At 55.5% G+C, this 17,921-nt stretch overlaps 1 protein-coding gene across 3 annotated transcripts; it reads left to right on the top strand.

Annotated features, from left to right (window-relative positions):
- Positions 1–5,712: 5,712 nt before the first annotated feature.
- Positions 5,713–15,424, top strand: AK1 (adenylate kinase 1). 3 transcript variants are annotated; one of them, XM_035258556.2, is made up of 8 exons: positions 5,713–5,765; positions 8,191–8,454; positions 8,661–8,699; positions 10,261–10,296; positions 10,467–10,630; positions 11,368–11,484; positions 14,754–14,945; positions 15,189–15,424. In XM_035258556.2, exons 3-8 carry the CDS (start codon positions 8,693–8,695, stop codon positions 15,255–15,257), a joined length of 585 nt encoding a protein of 194 aa, XP_035114447.1. In that variant the 5' UTR covers positions 5,713–5,765; positions 8,191–8,454; positions 8,661–8,692; the 3' UTR covers positions 15,258–15,424. The 3 variants fall into 3 exon arrangements, with proteins under 3 accessions (XP_035114447.1, XP_035114445.1, XP_035114443.1); XM_035258554.3 differs by lacking the exon at positions 8,191–8,454; XM_035258552.2 differs by lacking the exons at positions 5,713–5,765; positions 8,191–8,454; positions 8,661–8,699 and adding an exon at positions 9,832–9,926.
- Positions 15,425–17,921: the final 2,497 nt, after the last annotated feature.

The following is a 17,921-nucleotide window of genomic DNA, read 5'->3' as shown; positions in this document are numbered from 1 at the left end:
CCGGTGAAGACTGGCCCACTTATTGCCAAAGTGAGCTTCCTGAAGCCCACCTCATTACGGCCCTCTTTGCCCTGAAACCTTCACTGGCTCCCCATTCACTGGCCAGCATCAAACCTACTGCCTCATCTGGCATTCGAGGCCTTCCTGCGCCTCCATCTGCACCTGCACCCCTATCCCAGGTACCTCAGTGAGGTCGGTGCTTCCTCGCCTTTGTGCAGAGGGCCCTACCCCACCCCTCCTTGGGAGGGGCGCCTCCCACCAGGTGCGAACCTAATGAGTGGCAGAGCTCCTCTCTGGGTTTCCGGTCCAGCTGTTTCCAGCAACCATGTGTTTCCTGCAGATGCTCAGTGGTTTCCACTGAGCTCAGCCCTACCGGCTAGCCCTCCTGGAGCGGCTCCCAATCCCCCTACGTGCTGAAGTCCACATGTGAACTTCAGAATGAGGAGGTCCCGGTACATCCCCTGCAACCTTTCATGCCGGCTTGTTTTCAAGTCTTGGAGTTTTTTATTTCCTTTTCTTCCTTTTCTTTTTTTTTTTTTTTAGACAGAGTCTTGCTCTGTCACCCAGGCTGGAGTGCAGTGGCGCGATCTCAGCTCACTGTAACCTCTGTCCCCCTGGTTCAAGCAACTAGGATTACGGGCCTGCACCACCTTGCCTGGCTAATTTTTGTATTTTCAATAGAGGTGGAGTTTCACCTTGTTGGTCAGCCTGGTCTCACACTCCTGACCTCAAGTGGTCTGCCTGCCTCTGCCTCCCAAAGTGCTGGAATTACAGGTGTGAGCACCATGCCTGGCCAGAATTTTTTCTTTAACCAAATATTTTCTTTTCTCTCTCTCTTTTTTTTTTTTTTTGAGATGGAGTTATTGCCAGACTGAAGTGCAATGGCACGATCTCGCTCACTGCAACCCCCGCCTCCAGGGTTCAAGCTCTTCTCCTGCCTCAGCCTCCTGAGTAGCTGGGATTACAAGCATGTGCTACCACGCCCAGCTAATTTTTTGTATTTTCAGTAGAGACAGGGTTTCTTCATGTTGGTCAGGCTGATCTTGAACTCCTCATCTCAGGTGATCTGCCTGCCTCGGCCTCCCAAAGTGCTGGGATTACAGATGTGAGCCACCACACTTGGCCGTAACCAAAATTTTTCATTTAATTATGTTCCTAAATGTCACAAACTAGAAAATATTTTTAAATGTTTTAAAAATCAGTTTTATTTTTATGTTTGTTTTTAGATTTTTTGATCATAACAACTTAATACAGATGATATAAGATAGAAAAGGAGGGTATCACTGGGTCCTATTCCCTGTAACAGTCTAGGGTATAATCTTCCAGATTTTTCCTCCATGAGGTTTTTTTTCTTTTTCTGATACAAGCTCAAGCTCTGTATCTCAGGCTGGAGTACACTGGTGTCATCATGGTTTACTGTAACCTTGATCTCCTGGACTCAAACAGTCCTCCCACCTCAGCCTCCAGAGTAGCTGGAACTGCAGGCAGGCACCACCACGCTTGGATAATTAAAAAAAAAAAATTTTTTTTTTTTTGGTAGGGACAAGGTCTTGCTATGTTGCCCAGGCTGGTCTCAGACTCCTGGGCTCAAGCGATCCTCCTGCCTCAGCCTCCCAAAGTGCTGGGATTACAGATGTGAGCCCTGGTACCCAGGCTCATGCAATTTTTTTCTTTCCCTCTTTCAATTTTTCTCTCCCTCTCTTTTTTTTTTTCCTTTCCTTGGGTTATACCTGAGAATTAAAATTCTGAAACTTTAATATTCCAGAATTGGTAGAAAAATCGATAGTTCACATGCAAATAAAATAAGACAGATACTTAAAATTGATTTTTTTATTTTTAAAAATTATTTATTTTATTTTAAAAATTGCGGTAGGCCAGGCATGGTGGCTCACACCTATAATCCCAGCACTTTGGGAGGCCAAGGTGGGTGGATCACGAGGTCAGCAGATTGAGACATCCTGGCTAACACAGTGAAACTCCTAAAAACACACACACACAAAATCAGCCAGCTGGGACCACCTGTGGTCCCAGCTACTGGGAAGGCTGAGGCAGGAGAATCGCTTGAATCCTGGAGGTGGAGGTTGCAGTGAGCCAAGATTGCGCCACTGCATTCCAGCCTGGGTGACAGAGCAAGGCTCCATCTCAAAAAAAAAAAAAAAATTGCGGTTAAAAAACACATAACATAAAATTAACTATCTTAACAATTTTCACATTATTGGATAACAGAGCTCCAAAATTTTGTCATTTTGCAGATCTGAGACTCTGTACCCATTAAACAGCAACTCCCCCTCCCCATTGTCCCTGCTCCTAGCAACCATCATTCTACTTTTTTTCTATGAGTTTGACTCCTTTAGATATTTAAAAGTAAAGGAATCATACAGTATTTGCCTTTTTGTGACAGGCTTATTTCACTTACATAATGTCCCTAAGATTTATCGATGTTAAAATTGTTTTATATATAAAGTAATAGATGCTTGCTGTATGGAAAAACACAAATTCTTGGGTGGCTGGGCACAGTGGCACTCACCTGTAATCTCAGCACTTTGGGAGATCAAGGCAGGAGTATTGCTAGAGCCCAGGAATTTGAGGCTGTGGTGAGCTATAATTGTGACATAGAACTCTAGCCTGGGCAACAAAGCGAGACCCTGACTCTTAAAAAAAAAGCCTGGGGTGGGGGTTGGGTGCAGTGGCTCACACCTGTAATCCCAACACTTTAGGATACCGAGGCAGGTGGAACACTCGAGGTCAGGAGTTCGAGACCAGCCTGGCCAATATGGTGAAACCCTGTCTCTACTCAAAATACAAAAATTAGCCAGACATGGTGGCGCATACCTGTAGTCCAAGCTACTTGGGGGGCTGAGGTAGGAGAATTGCTTGAGCTCGGGAGGTAGAGGTTGCAATGAGCCAAGATTGTGCCACTGCGCTCCAGCCTGGGCAACAGAGCAAAGCTCCATCTCAAAAAAAAAAAAAAAAAAAAAAAGTGGCTTACGCCTGTAATCCCAGCACTTTGGGAGGCCAAGCAAGGTGGATCAGGAGGTCAGGAGTTTGAGACCATCCTCACCAACATGGTGAAACCCTGTCTCTACTAAAAAAAAAAAAAAAAATTGGCCGGGTGTGGTGGCGCAAACCTGTAATCCCAGCTGCTCAGGATGCTGAGGCAGGAGAATCGCTTGAACTCAGGAAGTGGAGGTTGCAGTGAGTCGAAATTGTGCCACCACACTCCAGCCTGGGCAACAGAGTGAGATTCCATCTTAAAAAAAAAAAAGTTTAGGCCGGGCGCTGTGGCTCACGCCTATAATCCCAGCACTTTCGGAGGCCGAGGCGGGTGGATCACGACATCAAGAGATAGAGACCATCCTGGGCAGCAAGGTGAAACCCCGTCTCTACTAAAAATACAAAAATTAGCTGGGCATGGTGGTGCGCGCCTGTAGTCCCAGCTACTTGGGAGGCTGAGGCAGGAGAATTGCTTGAACCCAGAAGGCGGAGGTTGCGGTGAGCTGAGATCTTGCCATTGCCCTCCAGTCTGGGTAACAACAGCGAAACTCCATCTCAAAAAAAAAAAAAAAAAAAGGTTTAAAAAGAAAGCCTGGGGAAGCCTTTAAGTAGGAAGTGGAAGTCTCATCTCCAGCCAGTCCGGCTATGTGGTCATATGCACACACCTGCCCTCTCTATTTCATTTCCCCCACTCTAAGATGTTGTCAATTTGAATGTAAGACAATGTGATTTTAACTTTGTGGAGTTAAGTTGCAAAAAAAAATGAGAATAGATTTTACATATACACACACACATACACATTTGCATGTTTAGAGTCTTTTTAAAATTTATTATTTTTATTTAAAGAATGGAGACTGTCTCACTATGTTACCCAGGCTGGTCTTGAACTCCTGGCCTCAAGTGATCCTCCTGCGTCCATCCCCCTCCCAAAGTGCCAGGATTACAGGCATGAGCCACCACTCCCAGCCTCAAGTCATTTTCATGCAGGTGGGATCAGAGGAGTACAGTGGGGCCTTTTGCCTAGTTCTCACCAATGCTATGTGTGTCTGAAGCCTCTTGTCCCATTGACCACAAAGAACTTGGGCTTCTTTTCTCACTCATACTTTATGCCAACGTTGCCAACTCCTCACCCACCTTGGCTGTGGGATCATCCCAATCAGTCCCCGCTGGCACTTTAAAACCTTCCTGTGTAAATTTGTGCCCACATGTTTCCTTGAAATGAATTTCTTAAAGTAGAAAGGCACATTTGAAGGGGGGTGTGTGTGTGTGTGTTTTATATTTAGATACAGGGTCTCACTGTGTGGTTCCCAGACTGGTCTTGGAATTCCTGGGCTCAAGTGAGCTCAAGTGATCCTCCCACTTCGGCCACCCAAAGTTCTGGGGTTACAGGAGTGACCCATCATGCCCAGTGCATTTGAAATTTTGATTTACTTTGTCAATTGCTTTCCCCAAAGGTGCCAATGAACATACCCTTGAGAGGGTCTTTCAAACAGCTTCTAATGCAGAACCTCTCACCCCGCTGCACCTGCCCCCCACCCTCACAGATGGGGCAACTAAGGTCCCAAGAAGTAAGGACTTGTCTGACATCACAGGTGGCAGAGACCCATGCCTCCTGGTCTCCTGGCTGCTGTAGTTGCTAAGGCACCAGAACTGAAGGTGATCTCAATCTCCTGGTAGTCTCACTCTCTTGCTCAAATACCTTCTATGGCTCCCTGGGGCCTATAAGACAAATTCCAGATGCCACCCACCTCACCATTCGGGGCTGCTGTCTTCAAGGTTGTAATATGATCTGGTGGTCAAGTGTGTGAGTTCTGAAGCTGGATAGTCCTGGGCTCCCATCCCTGCCCTGCTACATCACTGAGCACCTACTACTATGTGTCAGTCCCCCTGCAAAACGCTGGATAAACACATGGCTTTCTACCAGGGAGCCTCGCGCAGAGTATTTCACTTGCTTGCCTCCTGCTCTTCTGCTGTGTCTCAGGATTCACAGGTGCGGTTTGAATCCACTGCTTAGCCAGTGAGTGCTCATTAATGGGAGCTATTCTTTTCATCAGGACTGCCAATCCCCTCTCTGCCTATCCACAGCCTTCTGAATGTCCCGCATCCTAGAGCTCACTCATTGGGAGCTGCCCAGCAGTTCCATGGGAGCAGGGATGGTTTTTTATCATCTTCTACCTTACTGGGTGGTCTTTTGGGTCTGGGGGGTTCCAGTCCCAGAGGAGCTCGAAGGATGCCTCCCAACAGGGGAGGAGGAGTCCCAGACGGGTGTTGGCCAGGGCCCCTGGCCAGGCTCTGAGGGCCAGCTTGGGGACTGTGGTCAGCAAAGCCCCTGAGTGCATGCCTCAGTCCCCTGGCTCCCTGGTCTGGCCTTTCTGCCACCAATGCACTATGGGATTCTGTGCAAAGAGCTGCTCCTCTCCGAGCCTCAGTTTCTCCAATTTTATCATAGGGAAAGCCTGGCCTTGTACCCTGGGCACAGTGGGGGTACCGCAATGGAAAACTCTTGGCCAACTGTAAAGCGTAGTGCGCGTGTGTGGGCACAGCCACCTGAGGGTGCACGGTGCGGGGCGTACGGTGCCGGGCTCGGTCTCGCCCCGCTTCCCGGTCCCCGGTCCGCTCTCCCTCCCTCCTTCCCGCCCTCCCTGCCTTCGGGAGCGCCGGCTCCCGGCATGCCGCGCGCTGACAGCCTTATAAATAGTCGCCTTTGCCGACGGCCGCGAGGACGGGCAGGGCACCCACTGGCCCCGGCGCCCACCCGTACCCTTCCCCAGGTCAGTGCGTGCCCGCGCGTGTCAGGGGGGCGCCTCCGCGGGGAGGGGCAGCGGCACCGGGGAAGGGTGGGGGCGTGCTGGTGCCGGGCTCTCCGGGGTCTGTTCGGCTGTGTATCCGTGGTTGTGATCCGTGTGTGTTTTGCTTGGCTGTGTTCCCCGGGAGCTGGGGATCGGTGCCTCGCTGCCTGTGCCTTTGTGGATCCGTGCGTGTGTGTGTGTGTTGCAGCCTCCCAGATAGTCACCCCTTTGTTCCGACTGGCACTTCTGGGGCTCCAGGTCACTGCCCTTGGCATGTCCCAGCCGGGGCCCAGGGAGGAGAAGCTGTGGCCTGGCTCCCTGCCCCAGGGGACCTGGACAGGGGCAGCCTCTGTGCTGGGGTGGGGGGTGGCTATCCTGTCACACCACTTCTAGTGCTGGGTGCATTGGAGGACACCCCCCAGAAGCTCAGGGCTCACCCTCGCCTCCTGACCGGAGCCCCAGGGCCAGCACTTGGGGCCTTCCCGCAGCACTGCTCAGCGGCCACCCAGTACTCCTCAGCAGCAGCAGGACAGGCCCAGAGAGGAGACACCAGCTGCCCAAGGTCACACAGCTGAGTGATGGAGCTGAGATTCAAACCCTAGTCAGGTGCCAACCACTGGGAACCAACTAGGCTGGGTCAGGGGCTGCAGACCAGGGCTTGCTTCGGCCTTGCCTTGTGATTGGGGTTAAGTCACTATCCTTCTGCGTGGGCCTCGGTCCCACAGGTCCCTTAGCAGACCACCCAGTCATATTAGGAGTCACTGGGGCCTTGACCCAGGGGCCTTATAAGGCCTGGGTGCTTAGCCCGTAACCCAATTCCATCCTAGCCTCCTGGACTCTGTGAGGCCTCCTCACCACCCAAGTTATTTTGGAGCAAGAAAGTGGCAGGTGCCAGCAGGACAGAGGGGCTTAGATTACCAGGAGGGGGCGGGGCAGGGCGGGGTCCAGGCTACTTCTCAGGTCTTCACTGTGGTTGTCCCTGGCCCAGGACGCTCCCCCTCCCGTGGGCAACTGCTGAGGGGTGCCTGGCATTGCCTGACCCCGCTGAAGCACACTCAGCAGGAAAAGTGGCTGCCACTCCTGCCTGGGGCAGCAGGGCCATCAGCAAAGCCGCTTCAACTCCTAGTGGGTGCCAGGCCCAGAGCAGCAGAAACTCTGGGCCGCGTTGGACCCTAGCCAGCCCTCGAGCCAGTCTGTCCTCTTCCCCATGTCTCAGTTTTGTCCCAAGACAGCAGTGAGGAGGGAATGAGGCTCCCCCCAGCCCTGCGCTCAGCCCATGCCAGGCCCAGTCAATGGGACCCCAGGCCTGCAGCACAGAAGAGAGGCCCGGTGCAGCATGGTGTGCGGGCAGGTTCCCAGGAGGCACCTGCCACTGTGAGAGTGAAGGGCAGTCTAGGAAGACTTCCTGAAGGAGGTGGCATCCGAGCTGAGTCCCACACAGTAGCAAGGTGGGGAAAGGCATCCAGGCATTGGGTACAACATCTGCCAGTGGCAGCTGATAGGGTTGCAGAGGGCAGCAGGGGTCAGCTTACCAGGCCCTGTCTGCTCTGTCAAGGGGTGCAGGCTTTGTCAGGGAGCCGAGGGGGCCACACATGCAAGGCTGTAAGTGGGTGTGATGTGGTGTGGTGCTTGCCAGAGAAAATCCTGCAAATTGCCTGGCAGGGTGTGAAAGCTTTGAGGCCCATGTGGAGGCAGGGGCAGTGGTCCAGGCCCCTTGCTTAGCACAGGACATGGTGGTGAGACAGACGGAGAGAGGGTGGGGAACAGAGGGTTGGGTAGTGGGTGTGTAGGGCTGCGGAGAGGAGAGGGGAGCCTTCACACTGACTCAGCCTGTGGCTTAGCCATTGGGGCCTGGAGCTGGGGACTCGGGGAGGGCAGAGTCTGAGAGGCCTCTGAGGCTTCTGGGACCTGTCTGGGTTGCATGGATGTCTGGGGCTGGGGAGAGAGGCCTGGGCTGCCTGCATGGGGATGGGGATCCAAGAAGAGGGTGGCATGGGTGCCTGGGGTGAGATCCTGGTGTGGGTGCGGATGCTGGCTGGGGGTCAAGGCTGGAGGGGAGTGTGGCTGCGGTGGTCGTGAGTGGCCTTGGGGAGGGCTGGTGGGTGGGAGTGAAGAGGTAGAGGCCACAGGTGTCCAGAGGGTGGTTCTGAGATGGGGGAAAGGTGGGGGTCCTGGGGGCTGTGGCAGCACAGGGTGGGGTCCCATGCGTGGTTGGGCTCTTGGGCAGGCAAGGTGGGGGCAGTAAAGCCAGGTCCTCAAAGGGTGGGGGGGCAGGGCCATGCATGGGGCTGGGTGCTGGACTTGTAGAGGGGAGGGCCTGGACTACCTCACTTGGCAACTGTTAAGGGCTGTGTTCATGTGTGTGGCTTCTGGAGATTCCTCCATCCCAGGCCCCTGTGTTCCTTAGAGCTTCCCTGGCCAAACCTCGTCCCAGACACACACAGTTCCTGGCCACCTTCCACCTCCTGGCAGCTTCCCTCCAGCTCTGGGGAGCATTGTCAAGGCACCTGGGCAGACGCTGGCCCCACACCCTGTTTTCTGGGAGTTTTGAGGGAGCAGCTCTGCAGTTGCTGTGGCCGCTGTTCATGTCCCTCGGTGCCATCCTCACCGTCCCAGCCCCTCCAGCAGGAACCCAGGTGGATGGGAGAGGGCTACTGCTGTCCTGTGACAGGTGAGGCCATGGAGGCCAGAGGAAAGGTGACTTTCCCAAGGTGACCTTCTCAGGGAAGGTCCTGGGCCTTCCCTGACCACAGAGGCCCCCTCTGCCCTCAGACCATGTGTCGGGCCTGGCACACACTGGCTGCCATGGGTGTGGCTTAGAGGAAAGTGAGTCAGGGTGAGGAGGAAAATCCCCCAACCCGTGCCCTTGTCTTGCAGAGCACTGACACAGCTCCCAGGACCTCAGCGGGATGGAAGGTATGAGCCTTGTCTCCTCTTGCCTGTTGCCTGGCCTCAGCATGCCTGTCTGTTAAGGGGGTGTACTATGGGGTAGACATTCTGGAGGGGGTTGGAGGAGGCTTTGGGGTTGCCAGAGGGGGGCTGGCTAGGAGCCTCCAGTATCTTCCTCTGGCCTCTCACAGAATGTGCCATTTCCAAGATTAATTTTAGAAGTGAGGAAGCCTCCCCAAGGCTCCTGGGGGCCCCAGGGCTCACCCACTATGCTGGATTTATAGGGCTGAGGCCCTGCCCCATGGGGAGGCCACAGATACACAAAACACCAGGCCTAGTGAGGACAAGGCAAGTTCCTGTACCTCTCTGGGACTCAGTTTCCCTGTCATCCAGTGGGGGTAGGCCTTGAGGAGGTCTTGGGCCCTCCTGGCTCCTACAGGCTGGGACCTAGAGGGAGACACAGGTGGGCAGAGAGTGCAGAACGGGCTCGCTTTCGGCTGCTGGCAGCACCATCCATCTAGTCCCTGGCACTGCGCCTTGACCTGGGCAGCTCTGAAAGGTGCCTGGCAGGCCTGCTGCGCCTGAAGCCAGCCGTCATGCATTCACTCCTGAGCTCCAAACATCAACCACCACAGGGGTGTGGAACCCCCACCCCAGGACAGGAGTCCCCAGGAGGAGCTCTTCTAACAGCTCCTGTAGGCCCCCAGCCTCACGGCAGGGAGGGACCCCGGGAGCCGCCCAGCCCACCTCCTCCCTGGGGAAGGGTCAGAGAACCAGAGAGTGGCAGGCCTTTCCTGTCACACAGCAAGTGGGGGCACAGCCTGGCCCTCTATTTCCCTGGGAAGCAGGGAGGCCTGAAAGCCCAGGGAGAGACTCGGGTTCTGGTTTTGGTTCTGACATCCCTAGAGCAGGCCCTGCCTCTCTCGGGCTCAGTTTCCCTCTGCCCAGTGGGACTGTGGCCTTGCTGGGATTTAACTGCAGGCAAGCGGAGGCAGAGGCTGGAGCCAAGCTCACTGCCCTCTCTGGGCAAGAGTTCCATGTGCCCACCACAGCCCTTCACCCCGGCAACCATCTCCATGGCAACCTATGTTGTGGTTGCCAAGCCCACATTGGCACTGCCAGGGGAGGCGGGCAATGGGCCGACCCAGGGCCTGGGAGGGGAAGGGCAGGGGACACGGGAGGCACAGCAGGACGGGATCATGGGCTGCTGCTTCTCAAGTGACCCCCGCAGAGAAGAAGACCTGAAAGCCAGAGGTGACCAGCCCCAGGGGTCCGGCCACCCACAGGGAGGTGCCATGAGGGTTGGTGGCCCAGCCCGCTGGCTGTGCTGAGAGTTCTTAGCCTCCAGGCCTTTGCCCCTACCCGTCTGGCTGCCGGGAGTGCCCTCCCTTCTCTGATTTTTCCCAAGCTCTGAGCGTTCTCTCACATCCCTTCTCACTCTGGGCTGTGACTTGTCTGCCCCCTGACAGGAGCACCAGCGGTGTCTGTCCCTCCGCCTGAGGCCCAGCACAGGCCTGGGACTCCAGAGGTGCCTCTGGCTGTGGGTCCAGCGAGTGACTGAGCCCTGCTCCCCTTTTCTCTCCCACAGAGAAGCTGAAGAAATCCAAGATCATCTTTGTGGTGGGTGAGTTGCGGGCAGGCAGGGGTGCAGCAAGGATCTTCACAGGCGCTAGAGGGAGCCCGGGCCTGGGGCTGCTCCCGGGCCCTGCTCCTCCCTCGCTGGGGGACCCTGGCAGCCCCTGTCCCTCCTGGAGCCCTGCGTCTCAGGGTTTATGAACGGGCGGGTGCTTGCAGGCGGGCCTGGCTCAGGGAAGGGCACCCAGTGTGAGAAGATCGTACAGAAGTATGGCTACACCCACCTCTCCACCGGGGACCTCCTGCGCGCCGAGGTCAGCTCGGGCTCGGCCAGGGGCAAGAAGCTGTCAGAAATCATGGAGAAGGGACAGCTGGTGCCGCTGGTGAGTGGGCCCTGGCGGGGTGAAGAAGAGGAGGTGACAGTAAGCCTGAGTGGGTTTCCCACCAGCAGCAAAGCCCATGATACACAGGCAAGGCTGACCGTGACCACCCCTAGCTCTGAACTCTTCTGTGGTTCTCCATTGCCCTGGACAGAAAGTTCCTTCCAGAAGCTCCCAAGACCCTGCAGGACTCTGCCCTGCCCCCTACTATCCCCCTGCCCTCCATCCTTCAGCCACCCTGGCCTCTGTCCCCTCAAACTGGCCACACTCCTCCTGCCTGGAATATTCTTTCCTCTTCAGCTTTCAGACCTCCCTAACTCCCAAGATTTGGCCTATGACTCCCCAGTTTTCTACTTTAGAAGACCCCCTTACTCTTCCCGTACAACCTGTGGCATGCTTGGAAATGGAGAAATCAACTGTGGACCTGTCTGTGCCCTTACTGGCCCCTCAGCTTCCCAGGGCAGGGAAGGTCTGATTGGCCCATGGCAGTGTCCTCGGGACCTAGGACAGCACCAGCATGGAAGGAGGGGCTCAGTGAATGCTGTTGAGTGACTGCATCATTCATTCACTGTCGAGGTCTCTACAATTCCTAGGAGGCTTCCAAGAGGGGGAGGCTTGTTTGGGACATTTGTGTAGGGGAGGGGGCATTTCAGGTGGCAGGAGCAGTGTGAGCAAAGGCTGGGAGGAGGGATGGGCGTGGGGAGAGGTTCATGGCCCCTTCCTCCCTTGCTGTGCCCCAGGAGACAGTGCTGGACATGCTCCGGGATGCCATGGTGGCCAAAGTTGACACTTCCAAAGGCTTCCTGATCGACGGCTACCCACGGGAGGTGCAGCAGGGAGAAGAGTTTGAGCGGCGGGTGAGGCACTGACCCGAGTGGGTGGGCCTGTGGGGGCTGCAGTGCAGGGCAGAGGTCTGAGCAGAGGCTGATTCGTGGAGTGTGGGTGAGGAGAAAAACCAGGAAGACTTTCTGGAAGTCTAGCAGGGGAAGCACTAGGCAGGGGAGTTCCCAAACCTGCGCTCAGATTCCAGCTCAACAGCTTAAAACCTTGGACCAGTCATTCTGCCTCCCGAACCTCAGTTTCCCCATCTGCAAAATACAGGGAGTAGCAGGGGACCAGGTCACAGCTGCCTTAAGGGGCAGTGTGGGGACTGGAGAAGATGTGCCCTTCAGATGTGGGGCTTGGCCCTCCATAAACACACAGAGGGGTAGGGAACAGCACTGGCAGGGATGGAAGGGCAAGGCCAGTGTGGGGAGAACAGAAAACGTGGGTAGAGTGACAAGGGGTGACATGGGAGAGGGAAGTTCCAGTCTGGTCGGAGGCTGCAAAGGCCATGGAGGGGCACCAGTCTCCTTCCAGGGGTCATGAGGAGCCTGGCTGCAAAGAGCAGGCCTGGAGAATGATGGCCCTGAGCTTCCTAGCACGGGTGCCCTGCAGACACACCTTTCCCAGGACAGGGCACCTCACACATGCACACGCATGTGCAAGACCCGCAAGTCTATACACACAGGACCTGAGGCATGTGCACACACGCACACTCATAGCAGCAGACCCTGTGCACTCCTGCACATGCATGACGTGGACACAGCACACATATGCAGGGATGCATGCCTGCTCACACACATGCGTGGGAGCACACACATGCACCTTTAGCGCTGGTGTCACAAGGCTCCTTGGCAGAAACAGATGAGACTGCAAGGGCCTAGGAGGGAGAGGGCGGCAAGGTTGGGGGAGCCTAACAGGCATCCCGGTGGGCTGGGGCAGGATGAGACTCCCATCCCACTTTCCATCTCCATGAGACCTTCCAGGCTTCCGTAGCTTCCAGCCTCATCTGGGGGTAGGAGACTATTTTTTGACCTCTGAATGGCTTCGAGAGCTCAGGAAAGTGTCTACCCGGCTCTGCCCCTCACCTTTCCTATCTGAAATGGGGGTTAGCTGGCTTCCTTCAGACCTCAGAACCTCGATGGTGTGGTCAGGTGCCACAGTTCAGAGGGATGTCCTGGGCTGGCCCACACATACCAGCTGTGTAGTATCACCTGTGACCCTCAGGGCCACATCTAGAAAATAGAGTTAATGAAAGTTGGCTGGGAGCAGTGGCTCACACCTGAAATCCCTGCACTTTGGGAGGTCAAGGAGGGCGCATCACTTGAGGTCAGGAGTTCAGAACCAGTCTGGCCAACATAGGGAAACCCCATGTACTAAAAATACAAAATTTAGCCAGGCGTGCTTTCGGGAACCTGTAATCCCATCTGCTCAGGAGGCTGAGACATAAGAATCACTTGAACCTGGCTGGATGGAGGTTGCAGTGAGCCCAGATCATGCCACTGCACTGAAGCCTGGGCGACAGAGTGAGACTCCATCTCAAAAAGAAAAAAAAAAAAGTCCCCCACTCCCACCACTCCTAGGGCTGTTGCGGGTGTTGCTGAGGACCACAGGCTCAGCCGGAGGCTCCGCCCTGCCCTGGCCGCCAGGGGTCCAGGCAGCTGGTCTTCTTAGCTCTGGACACCAGGGGGCGCCAGGGCTTCACCAAAGGAGGAAGGGTCAGCCTGGAAGTGCAGCAGGCTCAACCAGGCCAAGGGCCCAGGGCTTTTCTGGGGACTGGAAGTGCCTGGTTTGGACTCCCAGCCTAAATGCCCATTGTCCTGACTGGGAAACTGAGGCTCCACAGCCAGAATCTCAGCCCAGAGGTTGAGCTGGCCCTCCTAGATTTACCACCTCTGCCAGGGGGTCTATAAAGAGCATACTGTGTGTGGTTCTGGAGACCCAGATGAACCAGAGACTATGAGTCTGTGCCCTGGAGGAGCTCAGCAGCTAATGGATGATAGGGGGTGAGGCAGGTGGCCTTGAAGTTGAGGTCAGACTGCTGGGTCCAGGCCCAGCCTTTGCCCCCATGGTGAGCTGTAATATAAGAGCAGCTGCTGGGTGGTGTGGGGTCATTAGACAGCAGGAGCTGTCCTCCCTGAAGGCAGCCGATGCTGTCACCCTGAACCTTTACCCAGGAGCTAGGGATGAGTATTAGGATGGGTATCACAGGCGAGGACAAAGGGCTTGCCACAGGTCACACAGCTGGACAGAGAGAGGCAGGGGTAAGCCTGGGTCCAGGTCAGTCTAACGCTGGAGATCAGGCTGCTTCTCGCCTCTGTCCAGCTGTGTGACCTGGGACAAGTCTCTTGGTCACACAGCTGGACAGAGGCGAGAAACAGCCTGACCTGAGAGGCAGCGCCCCGAGGCCTTGACAGGGGTCAGGGGCCAAAGCTGTGCAGAAGCCCCAGGGGACTGGTCTAGGCAGTTGGAAGCAGGAGGCAGGGCTTGAAGGTCCCCACCCCATTCCTGAGGCTGTGGCAGCCATGGGTGGCTCTGGGGTGGCTCTGCCCTCCCAGTTGGCCACTCCTTACCCAGCTCTGGTGGCCGGACCGAGCGAGGCAGGGGCTGCAGAGCCTTATTCCTCTTGCTTTTCTAAGGTGTCCCATAGATAACATGGATGACATAGACGACAATGTCCCAGTGATAGTGACATTGCTCAGAACCCCGCAGAACTCAGCTACCACTGACCCCTTCTCTCATTCCTCGTTCCTTTGTCAAAGGCAAATTGTGAGACAGCTGCCTCCCTGCCCTCAGGGGCCCCTTGAGAGACCTGCTCAAGGAGAGAGAAAGGGCTAGAAGAGCCCGTTCCAGGAGGCCGGGAGCAATTGGGGGTGGGGGTGGCACTGGAAAGACTGCCCTGAAGAAGTGAGCTCTGGGCTGAAACCTGATAGAAAGTGCTTGGTATTGAGGTGAAGGTGAGTTAGGATCAGGCTTGGGGGAGAGGGCTCCTAGCAGGGGGAACAGCATAAGCACAGGCCTGGCATCGAAGGAGGTTGATGAGAGCATGGAACACAGACAGTCAGGCTCTCTAAGTCTGGCAAGGAGTATGGACTTTCTCCTGAGGGCACTGGGGAGCCATGGTAGAGGTTTGAGCAGGGGAGTGGTAGGGAAGATTGGTTTTAGGAAGGTCTTTCAGGCTGCCTTGGGGAAGGGATTGAAGGTCCAAGGGGGTATATCACGGGGCCTTAGAGGTGGGAAGATGGGGAGGAGATGGCCCTAGGGGACAGGAATGGGGTCCCTGTGACATGGTGCCCGCCTGCAGATTGGACAGCCCACACTGCTGCTGTATGTGGACGCAGGCCCTGAGACCATGACCCAGCGGCTCCTGAAGCGTGGAGAGACCAGTGGGCGTGTGGACGACAATGAGGAGACCATCAAAAAGCGGCTGGAGACCTATTACAAGGCCACAGAACCCGTCATCGCCTTCTATGAGAAACGTGGCATCGTACGCAAGGTGTGCCCCGCTGGGCCGGGGGAGCTCCGGGAAACACGGGCTCAAGCGTGGCTCAGCCTCGGCTCACCGTGTGGCCTCAGGCCAGCCCCTGTCCCTGGGTCTGGGTTTCCCCACTGGTTCAATGGGGGGCTGCTGTCAATTAGGTTGGGCTGGGGGAGGCAGGCCTGGCCTCTAGGGCCTGCCATGGTGAGGCCCACCCCGCTCCGCCTGGTGACTCAGCCCTCGTGGCCCATCTCCCCACAGGTCAATGCTGAGGGCTCCGTGGACAGTGTCTTCTCCCAGGTCTGCACCCACCTGGACAAACTGAAGTAGCAATGCTGGAGCTGCTTCCCCGCTCTGGGCCCTGCCCCACCCCATCCTGATTGAGGTCCTCCTGGCCTGAGCGCAGCGCCTCCACCCTGCCTGGCTGAGCACAGGGGGAGGAAGCTGCTTATCCTGTTTTCACGGACAGCTGAGCACTAAAGGAATTTCTAAGGACATTTGGTTTTGCTCCTTTTTCTTTGCTACCAATTGGAGTTGATTCATGTGCTTGTGCCCACCTGGCCAAGAATCCCCAGCCCCTCACCCTCCATCCCTTCTAGGCCCCTCAGCCCTCACTTTGCCAGCCACCCTCCTCAAGCTCTGCTGGGAGGCCCAGGGCCCTTCCTCGCACAGGGCATGTCTGGCCTGAGGACCTGGTGCTGACTGAGTGGCGGGGCCCCTGCTCCTAGAGGCTCACGTTCAGGCAGAGCCAGCTCCAGCCTGGGCTCCGCTGCATCTTGCTCTGTGCCCTTGGCTCTGACCGAATCTCTCTGAGCGCATGTTCCATGCCTGGCCCTCACCAGGCCTGGACTGCACAGGCAGCAAGGTCATGGGCTGAGTAGGGCTTCCTGGGTAGTGGGGGCGGCCCATGCCAGTCAGCCCAGTGGGCAGTGAATTGGCTTCCTTGGTGCAAGAGGCTCTGAGGGTCTGAAAAGGGCATCTCAATGGCATGGGTGGGTGTGGAGTCATGTCACTGAAATTGAATGGGGGAGGCCGGACGATGGCTCATGTCTGTAATCCCAGCACTTTGGGAGGCTGAGATGGGAGGATCACCTGAGGTCAGGAGTTCAGGAGTAGCCGGGTCAACATGGTGAAACCCCTTCTCTACTAAAAATACAAAAATTAGCTGGCATGGTGGCGTGCGCCTGTATTCCCAGCTACTCGGGAGGCTGAGGCAAGAGAATTGCTTGAATCTGAATGGTGGAGGTTGCAGTGAGCCAAGATTGCACCACTGCACTCCAGCCTGGGTGACAGAGAAAGATCTGCCTCAAAAAAAAAAAAAAAAAAAAAAAAGAATTGATTGGGGGAGTAATGGGGTGAGACCTGAAGGACCTCCCCTTGTGTGGCAATGGATACAGCCCCCTACTGGAACCATTTCCAGTTCTAAAACAGGCTCAATGTCTCCCTCACCCCCACCTCAAGGTCAGGATGAGAACCCACTGAGTGAGGGATGTATGTTGTCCATTGCCACCGCCACGGGGGCTGGGGACCAGAGCAGCCTGGCCCGAAGAGTGCCGGGCCCAGATAGCTTGGGGACACCCCAGAATCCCCTGGGGAGCACCATCTTCTCTTCCTGAGCTCTTTCATTCTTTCACCTCATCACTGAGGCTCAATTAGGTGTTCAGGTGTCCTTCACACCTGATCTGGCCTAAGCTGGGCTTCCTTTAGAGCCAAGAGAGCCTCTGAGGGCCACGCCTGTTGGAATGAAATCCAAACAGCTGGGGCTGTTCATGGCATGTGGGGCTGGCTTTTCATTTCCATTGGTTATTTAAAGTTTTCTTTATAATAAACCATTTTAAGTTATAAAAGGTGAATCTATTGAAAGATGAAATGAGGCTGGGCACGGTGGCTCACGTCTGTAATCCCAGCACTTTGGGAGGCCGAGACGGGCAGATCACCTGAGGTTGGGAGTTCGAGACCAGCCTGACTAACATGGTAAAACCCTGTCTGTACTAAAAATACAAAATTAGCTGGGTGTGGTGGCACATGCCTGTAATCCCAGCTACTGGGGAGGCTGAGGCAGGAGAATCACTTGAACCTGGGAGGCAGAGGTTGCAGTGAGCCAAGATTGCACCACTGAACTCCAGCCTGGGCAACGAGAGTGAAAGTGTCTAAGAAAGAAAGAATGAGAGAAAGAGAGAGGAAAGGAGGAAGGAAGGCAGGAAGGAAGGAAGGATGGAAGGATGGAAGGAAGGAGAGAGAAAGAAAAGAAAGAGAAAGAGAGAGAGAGGCTGTGTGCAGTGGCTCACACCTGTAATCCCAGCACTCCGGGAGACCGAGGCGGGCGGATCATGAGGTCAAGAGATTGAGACCATCCTTGCCAACATGGTGAAACCCTGTTTCTACTAAAAATACAAAAAATTAGCTGGGCGTGGTGGCGCATGCCTGTAGTCCCAGCTACTCAGGAGGCTGAGGCAAGAGAATTGCTTGAACCTAGGAGGCGGAGGTTGCAGTGAGCCGAGATCGCGCCATTGCACTCCAGCCTGGCGCCTGGCATCAAAGTGAGACTCTGTCTCAAAAAAAAGAGAGAGAGAGAGAGAGACAAAGGAAGAACATGAAAGAAATAAACAGGTCAGTGGAGCCAGCAAGAGACAGGCATACCGTAGGGGGAGCCATCCCATCCCGGTGGGGCCATCGGGGGCAGGGGCTGTGCAGAAGCCTTTGCAGCGCGTCCTCAGTTTTCTGCTTCTGCAGCGTGGGGTGCGCAGGGATGCAGCAAGCTCCAGGTCCTGGGTCCTGCATCTGTTAAGCCTGATTCAAACACTCACACTCACACACTCTCTCACACACATACTTGCACTCCCATTCACAGTCACACACGCCTGCACACACAAACCACTTGTGTTCACACACATTTGCACACTCACAGTCACATGCACACACCACACACTCAAGCACACATGTACACACAAACCACTCACACACCGTTACACGCGCACACACTGTCTTACACAT

This window comes from Callithrix jacchus, chromosome 1, assembly GCF_049354715.1.
Source record: "Callithrix jacchus isolate 240 chromosome 1, calJac240_pri, whole genome shotgun sequence".
In the NCBI taxonomy this organism is placed as follows: domain Eukaryota; kingdom Metazoa; phylum Chordata; class Mammalia; order Primates; family Cebidae; genus Callithrix; species Callithrix jacchus.
Note: the sequence above shows the minus strand (reverse complement) of the source record. Positions and strands in the feature narration are given on the sequence as shown.

Coding starts and splice junctions, on each gene's coding strand:
- AK1 (XM_035258552.2), top strand. CDS start 9,872: ATGGGCTGCTGCTTCTCAAGTGACCCCCGCAGAGAAGAAGACCTGAAA. Junction 9,927..10,260: donor AGAAGACCTGAAAGCCAGAG/GTGACCAGCCCC, acceptor TCTCTCCCACAG/AGAAGCTGAAGAAATCCAAG. Junction 10,631..11,367: donor AGGGACAGCTGGTGCCGCTG/GTGAGTGGGCCC, acceptor GCTGTGCCCCAG/GAGACAGTGCTGGACATGCT.